This window comes from Oncorhynchus keta, chromosome 22 (genome assembly GCF_023373465.1).
Source record: "Oncorhynchus keta strain PuntledgeMale-10-30-2019 chromosome 22, Oket_V2, whole genome shotgun sequence".
NCBI classification, from domain to species: Eukaryota; Metazoa; Chordata; class Actinopteri; order Salmoniformes; family Salmonidae; genus Oncorhynchus; species Oncorhynchus keta.
In genome coordinates, this window is record NC_068442.1 from 23,596,253 (window position 1) to 23,609,420 (window position 13,168).

At 42.0% G+C, this 13,168-nt stretch overlaps 1 protein-coding gene across 3 annotated transcripts in view; it reads right to left on the bottom strand.

The window, feature by feature from the left end:
* Positions 1 to 666: 666 nt before the first annotated feature.
* LOC118401191 (RNA polymerase II elongation factor ELL2-like) overlaps positions 667 to 13,168 on the bottom strand; it is a 54,480-nt gene continuing 41,978 nt past the window's right edge. For 2 of the 3 annotated variants that reach the window (XM_035798493.2, XM_035798492.2), the window contains 3 exons: positions 7,649 to 7,820; positions 7,476 to 7,520; positions 667 to 6,171 (listed from right to left, as the gene is read on the bottom strand). In XM_035798493.2, coding sequence (XP_035654386.1) covers positions 6,061 to 6,171; positions 7,476 to 7,520; positions 7,649 to 7,820 — 328 coding nt within the window. In that variant the 3' untranslated portion in view covers positions 667 to 6,060. The remainder of the gene's footprint in view (positions 6,172 to 7,475; positions 7,521 to 7,648; positions 7,821 to 13,168) is intronic. The other variant, XR_004829193.2, reaches the window with a different exon arrangement.

Genomic DNA, 13,168 nt, shown 5'->3' on the forward strand with positions numbered 1-13,168 from the left:
AGTTGTTGCCATCCTGTATCTGTCCTGCAGGTGTGAAGTTCCAATCCTGTGCAGGTGTTGTTACACGTGGTCTGCTACTGTGAGGACGATCAGCTGTCCATCCTGTCTCCCTGTAGCGCAGTCTTAGGCGTCTCACAGTACAGACATTGCAATTTATTGCCCTTGCTACATCTGCAGTCCTCATGCCTCCTTGCAGCATGCCTAAGGCACGTTCACGCATATGAGCATGGACCCTGGGCATCTTTCTTTTGGTGATTTTCAGAGTCAGTAGAAAGGCCTCTTTAGTGTCCTGAGCTTTCATAACGGTGACCTTAATTGCCAACCGTCTGTAAGCTGTTAGTGTCTTAACGACCATTCCACAGGTGCATGTTCATTAATTGTTTATGGTTCATTGAACAATCATTGGAAACAGTGTTTCAACCCTTTACAGTGAAGATCTGTGAAGTTATTTGGATTTTTACTAATTATCTTTGAAAGACCGGGTCCTGAAAAATGGACGTTTCTTTTTTTGCTGAGTTTATAATTGACATTTTGGCTAAAGTAGAGAATTGTGTGATGTACAGTCAACATTTAAGATGTAGGCTGCCGATAATATCAGTTTGTGATGCAAGGAATTCCAATAAACGTGCTGCAATGTCGCCACCTTAAAGAATAATTTTAACTCAATTCTTGATGAAAAGCTTTATTCTTTGTTTTTAGAGACAATACATGTTGTAGGAACAGGAGGTGATAAAGCATCCCCTCCCACTGAAAATTGCAAAAATATATATTCCATTTCCCTTTTTCCAAGGAGAGGCTTCTCGTCTGCCTTATAGACTGAGAAAAGTGTGCAAAGGAGGAACCAAAAAAAGAAAACATTAAAAGCAATAAATAGTTACACAAATGTTCTCATAGGTAGACTGCAGTGACATACTGGACGAGATTTCATTTCACATTTCTTTTGAGACGTTTAATTGACCAATATCAACAAAGTAAACGCACCAGCAAAAGCAAAACAATTACCTTAAAATAATCTTAAGAGTTTGATTTGTAAGCAGTATTCAGATGAAATTTCAAGAGCACATTGTGGGTGTCATAACAGTTTTTAAAGGACCTTTCGCCGCGAAGCTGTATGCCTACACATGAAAAATACAATTTGGGGACCAATAATTTGAGTGCATACATTTGATTTCAACTGCATGTTATGCAATAATATCAATTATGAAAGAGAAGAACATTATGTAAACATCAATGTGACTCAGAGTTTCCTATTAGAAGGCACCTAGCTAACTCCTGCATATATCACAATTAGCACTTATTCAGATGACCAGCCTCTATTGCTCAGTCCAATACTGGACACAGAGACAGTGGTATATATGCTGGTCTCATATCTGATCATGTGCTTTCCAGAATACCACAGTAGCATACATTTCATTTAGGACATTTAGAATTCAACATTAAAAACTAAACCAAACTGTGACAGAAGAACTCTGACATTTACATGTCAGTGATGAATCTGGTCGAGTCAAGCACTTCTGACAGACCTTTCACATAGACACTTATACATAGCTCTTGAACCAGGTGGTTTGTGACAGTGGTGCAGAATTGTACTGGATGAGAAAAGGCCCTTAACACAATCACAATAATATTTTCTACTCTATTCATGATTATCAAAAAGATCCACAGACCACTCATATGGATGAGGGAAATTAACAGAAATTAACCTATGACAAACACAAAAAGGATGAGGGGCTCTATTCAATCTAACGCTGAAGCATTATAGGCTGCATGACAGAAATGTAAAGGTCATTTTTAATAGAGACGACATATGCAGCGATTACCATAACTACAGTCTGCACTAACGTTGGAACATTGCCTTTAACATTTCAATCACTCTGTAATGTTGACTCATTAACCTGGCTGATGTGACCCAGGTGACTACACAGCGAGCTGTGACTCATCGATGTTAGTAAGACTAAGGACTCACATGGTACAGAAGGAATACATATATACATTGTATTCTAACACAAAAAAATGCTCTGACATAACGTAATATTGAAAACATCCATGAACTTAAATTCAGAATTTCCTTAAACCTAAAAATAAGTGAACTAAAATACATGATCCTGAAACGTGTATGTGCAGATAAAAAGTATAGAAAATTCATATCAGAGACATGGAAATGTGTGATGGGTATGTTAAGGCAAAAATGAACTTTATCTTCCCATTTACACCCATCTTAAGACAGCAATTAAGTAGCAAGATTGTGTACACAGCCAGTCACATCGACTTCAATACTGCTTTTAAGAGTAGTCACTGTATCTGAAATATATATATAACACACACAGTACCAGTTAAAAGTTTAGACAGCTGCTCATTCAAGGATTTTTATTTTTTACTATTTTCTACATTGTAGAATAATATTGAAGACATCAAAACTATGAAATAACACATATGGAATCGTGTTAAACAAATCAAAATATATTTTAGATTCTTCAAAGTAGCCACCGTTCGCCTTGACAGCTTTGCACACTCTTGGCATTCTCTCGAACAGCTTCACCTGGAATGCTTTTCAAAAAGTATTGGAAGCATTTCCCACTTATGCTGAGCACTTGTTGGCTGCTTTTCCTTCACTCTGCGGTCCAACTCATCCCAAACCATCTCAATAGGGTTGAGGTTGGGTGATTGTGGAGGCCAGGACATCTGATGCAGCACTCCATCACCCTCCTTGGCTAAATAGCCCTTACACAGTCTGGAGGTGTGTTGGGTCATTGTCCTGTTGAAAAACAAATGATAGTCCTACTAAGCACAAACCAGATGGGATGGCTATTCAATGCAGAATTATGTAGTAGTGGTAGCCATTCTGGTTAAGTGTGCCTTGAATTCTAAATAAATCACTGACAGTGTCACCAGCAAAGCACCCCCACACTTCCTTGGTGTCCTTTAATAGTGGTTTCTTTGCAGCAATCGATCATGAAGGCCTGATTCACACAGTCTACTCTGAACAGTTGATGTTGAGATGTATTTGTTACTATGAAGCATTTATTTGGGCTGCAGTGTCTGAGGCTGGTAATTAATGAACTTATCCTCTGTAGCAGAAGTAACTCTGGGTCTTCCTTGCCTGTCGCAGTCCTCATGAGAGCCAGTCTCATCATAGTGCTTGATGGTTTTTGCGACTGCACTTGAAGACATTTTCTGAATTGACTGACCTTCATGTCTTAAAGTAATGTTGGATTGTCATTTCTCTTTGCTTATTTGAGCTGTTCTTGCCATAATATGGACTTGGTATTTTACCAAATAGGGCTATCTTCTGTATACCACCCCTAACTTGTCACAACACAACTGATTGGCTCAAACACATTAAGAAGGAAAGAAATTCCACAAATTATGTTTTAACAAGGCACACCTGTTAACTGAAATGCATTCCAGGTGACTACTTCATGCAGTTGGTTGAGAGAATGCCAAGACTGTGCAAATCTGTCATCAAGGCAAAGGGTGGTTACTTTGAAGGATCTCAAATATATTTTTATTTGTTTAACCTTTTTTGGGGTTATTACATGATTCCATGTGTTATTTCATAGGTTTTGATGTATTCACTATTCTACAATGTAGACTATAGTAAAAAATAAAGACAAACCCTGAATGAGTAGGTGTGTCCAAACTTTTGACTGGTACTGCAATCATGTATGCATGTAAGTAATATAGCTCTCTACAAGCCACAGATAACGAACTGTATGAAATCCCAGGGTGATGATACATCCAGAGAGGCTAAGTTAATGTGGTCCAGTTTGTTGAAAGGCATTTACTCCAACACATCCATATGTTGGAATGGAACATTCACCGTTTCAAACGGAAAATAAAACTGTCCTATCTTGGCAATCTATATTGTTTGTAGAGGTGAAACCTAGTGAACTGCTACAGCAACACAATGAAATGCCACCGGTTAGCACAGTATTGTCCTACAAAGCAGTGTCGACAGCAAGAGTGAAGAAGTTCACACACATCAGAAAATAGATCTGTGAGATCTCATCTTTGAACAACAGTATGGACAATCTTATTTAGGAGGCCCTGAATCTGGTTGGAATCAGCAGACACAAGCAGCTTTAAGGCATTGCATTTAATCACTGCATGGACGCAACCCTATGTTTCTTGCTGGACTGAGAGTGCATTCACAAGCAGAAGCTTATAAAAAGGGCTTCAGGAAGTACTGTTAAATGCTCTGGTACTCCACCCAGTCTCACAAATGTAATGGACTATTGATCGAGGTAATAAAAGATTTGTTAATATTGTATGAACTTTATTACCATCAAAGGTCAGAGCATACTGGCTCAAACAATGAAAACCATTTATCCTAAAAGGATAAGTAGGTAATAGAATGCCACAACAATCTTGACAAATGTTCTATTAATTGTGCTTGATTGCTCTTCTTATTCAGAATAGTGTTCTTTCAGTAACGATATAGTGTTTTAAAACAGAAATATGGGAGTTTACTGTATGACTATGATGGCACTTTCCTCTATCCTACACATTTCAGGGGGCAATTCCCCTTGCCCATATTTGATGAAGCAGAAAGCCATAAGTACTGCCAACAGGAACCACAGACTGAATGTGATGTTTGGGTTAGAGGCAGATGTATAGGATGTTTGACTGGCATGTCCGATTAATGACATGCACTGTATCATTAACTTTAACAAAGATCAATTATCATCTCAAACAGTTAAGTTCATGTTCATAGATGTCTAAGATATTTCCACAGAACATTATGTTTAGGCCACTCCTACCTTTTTACAATACTCCTCTTAATATCTGCTGTTCAGCGGCTCAGCATACATAGTCTACCTTCTTTTTTAGATGGTCTACATTTTGTATTTTGCCTGGGACATCACCAATGGCAGGGATATGGCCTATGAGGCAGTATTTCTCTACAGCGCTTTAAAACATTTGTGAAATGTTTCTGTAACGTAACAAACAGTATGGTTATAGAATGAGATACGTTTCAAAGGTCCTAGTGATTAACACTATCAATAGTTGTAGATGTTTTCGGTTTATCATGTGAAAAGTAGAAAACGTCTATGCAAATAATGTATTCCACAATGGAAGAGCATTACTAATACTGATTGAAATGAACAACAAGTTCAAGTGTACTTTAGATTGTGACCAATTGGAGCATTTACCAAACAAGTTTTTTTGTTAATTACTTAGCTAATTGTCAAACCATGTACAGTATTTTTCTTTGTAATTTTGTATTGTTAAAAAAAAAAACGATGTATCAATACCTGAAATGCTGATGTTTAGGCCACGCCTACCTTTTTACAGTTACAATATTCTTCCTCTATAGCTCCTGTTCAGCATACATAGTCTACCTCCTTTTTTAGATAGTCTACATTTTGTATTCTGCCTGGGACATCAACAATGGCAGGGATATGGCCTAGAAGTCACGTCTAAGATATTTCCACAGAACATAAAATATCTTCCAGTTTTCCCTAATCTTAATCCAGTGAATACAACCCTCTCTATAGGAATGAAGACTTTATATAATTATTTTACATCTATACATTCAGTGAAATAGCAAACAACAAATTGTACTGGGTACTTAAATATAGCATTGATAGAAGACTGGGTATGAAGAGCATTTGTTCTTATCTGTCCTTATGATTGTACCATCAAACCAATATGCCTTTGTGTGTAGTCATGATAATAGACTAAACGATAAAAGCATTTGGGCAGGAGAGTTCATGTACATTTTGCATTATGGGTAGAAAAAGGAATTTGGCTTAAATTGTGTCATCTTATGATTTATACACCACAACAAATTCCAGTCATTACAACCCTCGCCCTCAACAACAAAAACATTAAAGGGTTTCATTTGCTCACAAGTTGCTGGTCTTGGCCCACTTCATATAAGAGAACATCGCTCCTCTCTCCCACCAACACTGGGAGGAGTGAAGTGAATGTGTGATTCATATGCGATTCCAGGTCACTCCAGGACCCAGGCTTGGCTGGGCAGTCTTTTGGTCCATGGGGAGTCTTTTGGTCCATTGATACAGTAACACCCTGTGGCAGGAGGGTGCAGGCCAGTCACTATGAAGGGGCCTGGGTACGGTCATAGTCCAGGATCAGACCTTTGATGTGAGAAAGTTTCTGATGCAGATACTCGCATCGCTTCTTCTCTTCCCGGTAACCAGGGAACTTCTGTAAAGTCAAGGCAGAGGGGTGTCAGAGAGCTGGCATTACGGTGACATGGTCAAGGCAGAGGGGTGTCAGAGAGCTGGCATTACGGTGACATGGTCAAGGCAGAGGGGTGTCAGAGAGCTGGCATTACGGTGACATGGTCAAGGCAGATGGGTGTCAGAGAGCTGGCATTACGGTGACATGGTCAAGGCAGAGGGGGCAGAGCTGGGGTGACATGGTCAAGGCAGAGGGGTGTCAGAGAGCTGGCATTACGGTGACATGGTCAAGGCAGATGGGTGTCAGAGAGCTGGCATTACGGTGACATGGTCAAGGCAGAGGGGTGTCAGAGAGCTGGCATTACGGTGACATGGTCAAGGCAGAGGGGTGTCAGAGAGCTGGCATTACGGTGACATGGTCAAGGCAGATGGGTGTCAGAGAGCTGGCATTACGGTGACATGGTCAAGGCAGATGGGTGTCAGAGAGCTGGCATTACGGTGACATGGTCAAGGCAGATGGGTGTCAGAGAGCTGGCATTACGGTGACATGGTCAAGGCAGAGGGGTGTCAGAGAGCTGGCATTACGGTGACATGGTCAAGGCAGAGAGGGTGTCAGGGGTGTCAGAGCTGGCATTACGGTGACATGGTCAAGGCAGAGGGGTGGTCATTACGGTGACATGGTCAAGGCAGATGGGTGTCAGAGAGCTGGCATTACGGTGACATGGTCAAGGCAGATGGGTGTCAGAGAGCTGGCATTACGGTGACATGGTCAAGGCAGATGGGTGTCAGAGAGCTGGCATTACGGTGACATGGTCAAGGCAGAGGGGTGTCAGAGAGCTGGCATTACGGTGACATGGTCAAGGCAGATGGGTGTCAGAGAGCTGGCATTACGGTGACATGGTCAAGGCAGAGGGGTGTCAGAGAGCTGGCATTACGGTGACATGGTCAAGGCAGAGGGGTGTCAGAGAGCTGGCATTACGGTGACATGGTCAAGGCAGAGGGGTGTCAGAGAGCTGGCATTACGGTGACATGGTCAAGGCAGATGGGTGTCAGAGAGCTGGCATTACGGTGACATGGTCAAGGCAGAGGGGTGTCAGAGAGCTGGCATTACGGTGACATGGTCAAGGCAGAGGGGTGTCAGAGAGCTGGCATTACAGTGACATGGTCAAGGCAGAGGGGTGAAGAGTATATGGGAAAAGATGATCTGATCCTAATAAGATTAATATCACTGGTATAAGTTCAAGTTATTTGTGATATTCATACAGGCTACAGTAGACATGACCGGCTATACAATAATTCAATTATATTTCCTGCTCATGCGTTACTTACTTTCTTATACTTTCTGTATTTCTGCAGTATTTGCTCCTCCATGAGCTGTAAGGTTGGAAAAATAGAAGACATTTAGTAAGTCCTTTAAAGTACATCAAACCAGGTCTTCAACTGTTTAACCAGAAGTGTTTTGTATTGTGTGAGTGGAAGTGATGTCCGTTCCTTGCTCATACCTTGTATTCCTGTGTACCGGGGGACAGAGTGTTTATCTTGGAACCCAGCTGAACAAACATCTCAGTGATGGTACCGATCTGGTCGTGCAGGGCCCTATACTCATCGTACTCTGCACAGAAATCCTGCTTGTACTGTTGTCGCTGTTCTGAGGCTGTGATGGTGTTGTACTTTCTGGAAAGAGAGACCAACATCTTGTGAGCTGTCATTTCAACAACCAACGTGGAAATAGAAACATTCATTGTTCTTTCCAGAAGGTGGCACTGCAGATGAGCAGAGTGATGGCCTATGACTCCCCAATGATTTCATAGAGATTTAGAAATGTAAGACAGATACTAATAACTAGGTGCTTACATCTGTCCCATTTCACGTACAAGTGTGTATTATACACGTGTGAATTGGACATTTGTTTTTTGCATATCCCACTCCCCTTGAGATACCCTCAGAGAGTGGGGTCACGGCCAGGGCTCTGCCATTATAGATGGCAACCCTGGAACAATTAGGGTTAAGTGCCTTTCTCACGGGGACATCGATGCCTAGTAAATTTTCGATTGCTGGCCCAACGCTCTTAACTGCTAGGCTACCTGCCGCTCCTAGATAACACAAAACATAAAAATAAAAAACAACAGCATACAGGTGCACACAAACGGCAATGACATCAGACCCCCCAGCGCTCGAATGACTCTGACACATGGCCTCAAACTGCATCACTTTGATTCTCTCCATCACCCACACACTTTCAACATTTGACCTTTCCATTGTGTTAAAGGTGGAGGATTGGTTGATTTCCGGTTTAAGTATACGTTTTTTTCAAGATGATTGACAAGAAAAGTATCGTCCAACACATTGGGTATCTCACTACTCACTCAGATGCATGTATTGAAATATGCAGACAGATGGATTAAAAGTACATTTGCATTGTAATACTTCTGACAGACAACTTTCTAGCTCCGCCCATAACTTTTAGACTTCATAGCATTCCCAGAAGGCATGGATTATTGAGTCATTGTTAGTTTTACACAATGTTTGTCTATTAAGACATGACTCTGCCTTTGTGCTGTAGGATTTGTAAATGTTGTCTCTTGTATAAGACTATGGACCTCGCTTTGTGCATGGGGGCACTGTCTTGCTGAAACAGGAAAGGGCCTTCCCACAAAATTGGAAGCACAGAAATGTCTAGAATATCATTGTATGCTGTAGCGTTAAGATTTCACTTCACTGGAACTAAGGGGCCTAGCTCGAGCCATGAAAATCAGCCACATACCATTATTCCTCCTTCACCAAACTTTACAGTTGGCACTATGCATTGGGGCAGGTACCGTTCTCCTGGTATCCACCAAACCCAGATTCGTCCGTCAGACTGCCAGATGATGAAGCGTGATTCTTCTCTCCAGCGAACGCGTTTCAACTGCTCCAGAGTCCAATGGTGGTGAGCTTTACACCACTCCAGCCGATGCTTGGCATTGTGCATGGTGATCATACGGTTCTGTGCGGCTGCTCGGCCATAACAACTCTATAGTGAGTGTTGCAACCGAGGACAGACAATTTTTATGCACTACAGACCTCGGCGGTCCCATTCTGTGAGTTTGTGCGGCCTACAACTTTGTGGCTGAGCCGTCGTTGCTCCTTGACGTTTTCACTGCACTTACAGTTGACCGGGGAAGCTCTAACAGGGCAGAAATTTGACAAACTGACTTGTTGAAAATGTGGCATCCTATGACGGCACGTTAAAAGTCACTGACCCTTCAGTAAGACAATTCTACTGCCAATGTTTGTCTATGGAGATTGCATGGCTGTGTGTTCGATTTTATACACCTTTGAGGAACAAGTGTGGCTGAAATAGCAGAATCCAATCATTTGAAGGGGTGTCCACATACTTTGTGTGTGTAGTTGTGTGTGACTCAAATCAGATTACCTCAAGATTGCCCTGATGTCCAAAATATTTCAAATTGAAATTTCGTGATATGAAACTTAAGTTACATGCATTTAATAATTTAATAATCTACATTGGACAGACTAGAATTGCATCTGAATTCTGTAATGGAAATTCTAGAAAGCACTGAATTGAGTGACGTGTGCTGTCATTTGTGTAAATAGGGTGGCGCACATTTGGCCCAGCATCGTCCGGGTCAGGGGAGGGTTTGGCCGGTGTAGGCCGTCATTGTAAAATAATAATGTTCTTAACTGACTTACCTAGTTAACCTTTTATTTAAGAATTAAAATAAATAAATAAATAAATAAATAAATAAATAAATAAATAAATAAATAAATAAATAAATAAATAAATAAATAAATAAATAAATAAATAAATAAATAAATAAATAAATAAATAAATAAATAAATATATATATATATATATATATATATATATATATATATATAGGCCGTTACTTTGTCCCAACATTTTAAATAGAATTCTATGGGAAAGTTATCCATTCCTGATGCTTTTCTCCATTTTTCATTTTGGCTGATCTTTGTTTTTAGTGATTATTTTTTGTCTACTGATAAATGCTTCAGGGTTGTTGAGTCTAAGGCTGTAGGATCAGTCCAAAAGTTGTTTAATTTTGATATATATAGATTTTCATAGATGATTTTAAAATGGTCATTAATCGCGTTGATTCTAAATAACGCATTTGTATTTTTCATCTTTTAAAATTGTAACTGGTTTGGCATGTATTCTTTTTGTGAGGGCTGCGAGATGTTAACCAAGCTTATTTGCCATTAGTTAATATGCTTTATTTATGTTTAACCTGTAGTTGTTGGCTCTCCACAAAAGTAAGATGTCACATCGCTGCTTAAGTTCAGACATTTAATTTTCATCTTTACAAGAAGTTTATTTTGAATGGGCTTTTTTTTTAATAGTGATTTCTGGGCCTCCCAAGTGGCGCAGTGGTCTAAGACACTGAGGCATCACTACAGATCCGGGTTCGGTCCTGGGCTGTGTCGCAACTGGCCACAACTGGGAGACCCATGAGGCGGAGCACAATTGGCCCAGTGTCGTCCGGGTTAGGGGAGGGTTTGGCCAGCTGGGCTGTCCTTGTACCATCGTGCTCTAGCGACTCCTTGTGGTGGGCCGGTGCGCTAGCTTCGGTCACCAGCTGTACAGTGTTTTCTCCGACACATTGGTGGGACTGGCTTCCGGGTTAAGTGAGCAGTGTGTCAAGAAGCAGTGCAGCATGGCGGCGTTGTGTTTCGGAGGAAGCATGGCTCTCGACCTTCGCCTCTCCCGAGTCCGTACGAGAGTTGCAGCGATGGGACAAGACTAACTACCAATTGGATATCACAAAAAAATGGGGGAGAAAAAAGGTGTAAAAGTACAAAAATAAGCACTGTGACATCTGGTCATGTAAAATGGGCTTTATAAATAAATGATTTGATTGCTACAGTAGATGGCAGCATAGGCCTCTCCAACCAAGCTCCTCTTTAAATATTCAATTTCTCATAGAACTCTTTTTAAAACTCTTGCAGGAAAACCACATCTGCTGACAATCTCTTTAAGTGTTCAAGAACCATATGCTTTTTCTTTAAAAAAAATTATGGAGCCTGTGCACATTCCATGTAATAAGTTGGATTTGGTTGGTCTTTACTTGTATAAAATCAAAGTTAACCTTGTCTGTTCTGTCGATCATTGAAGAACTAGATATGACATTTTAGCAGACACGACATATGAGGGTGGTGGGCATTCCATGGAATGGGAGAGTCATAATATGAATACATAGTCATTATATACATTACAAATACAGTGTAGATTGTGTGGCCATGTGGGCTGAGCAGACATTTAACAGAGAATACACAAAAAACAAAGAAAAGGTGTTATTTTTAGGGATTTTAAGCTCCAACTCATCTCCTAATGTAACAAAAGCCTGTGGATGATGTAATTTATATATTGGAGAAAGACAACCACTTAAGTATTGTGGTCAGTTTGTATTGCCTTGGAAATTCAATTAAAGTATAGTGGATGATGGGGCTCTACTTGGGGAGAGTGAGTCCACCAAGAGACTGAAGTGAGATGAGTGGAGGCCCCACACAAAACTGTCTGTCTGATGCCCTCCCAGTCACCTCGTCCCAATTCCTCGGATAGAGCCCCTCTCCATTCTCACCAATAGCCACCATTGAATCTTAGCTATAATAATAATAACAACAACTCGACACAAAAAAATCCAATTACATTGTAATATAGTTAAATCCTTCCGACTCTCTCCCAAGCCCATTCCTCTCCAACTCTCCCTCCCAGTCCCCCCCCCCCTTACCCCACCCAAGCTAAGCTTGTCCCTCCCTATCTCCCACCCTTGGACATCCAAGCCAAACTTGTACCAACCTCCTAACTTTTCCCACCCTTCCTACTGCTCAGACACACTTACACCCATCCACTTACTCATCCATTCTCATTATTTCCCAAACAACATCCATCCTGTATCCACACACCCATTCTCTCCCATACCTACTCACCATCCCTCACACACCTACTCACCATCCCTCACACACCTACTCACCATCCCTCACACACCTACTCACCATCCCTCACACACCTACTCACCATCCCTCACACACCTACTCACCATCCCTCACACACCTACTCACCATCCCTCACACACCTACTCACCATCCCTCACACACCTACTCACCATCCCTCACACACCTACTCACCATCCCTCACACACCTACTCACCATCCCTCACTCTTCCCTCACACACCTATTCACCATCCCTCACACACCTACTCACCATCCCTCACACACCTACTCACCATCCCTCACACACCTACTCACCATCCCTCACACACACTCACCATACTCACCTACTCACCATCCCTCACACACCTACTCACCATCCCTCACACACCTACTCACCATCCCTCACACCTACTCACCATCCCTCACACACCTACTCACCATCACACACCCTCACCACACACCTACTCACCATCCCTCACACACCTACTCACCATCCCTCACACACCTACTCACCATCCCTCACACACCTACTCACCATCCCTCACACACCTACTCACCATCCCTCACACACCTACTCACCATCCCTCACACACCTACTCACCATCCCTCACACACCTACTCACCATCCCTCACACACCTACTCACCATCCCTCACACACCTACTCACCATCCCTCACACACCTACTCACCATCCCTCACACATCTACTCACCATCCCTCACACACCTACTCACCATCCCTCACACACCTACTCACCATCCCTCACACACCTACTCACCATCCCTCACACCTACTCACCATCCCTCACACACCTACTCACCATCCCTCACACACCATCCCTCACACACCTACTCACCATCCCTCACACACCATCCCTCACCATCCCTCACACACCTACTCACCATCCCTCACACCTACTCACCATTCCCACACACACCTATTCACCATCCCTCACACACCTACTCACCATCCCTCACACACCTACTCACCATCCCTCACTTTTCCCACACACACCTATTCACCATCCCTCACACACCTACTCACCATCCCTCACTTTTCCCACACACACC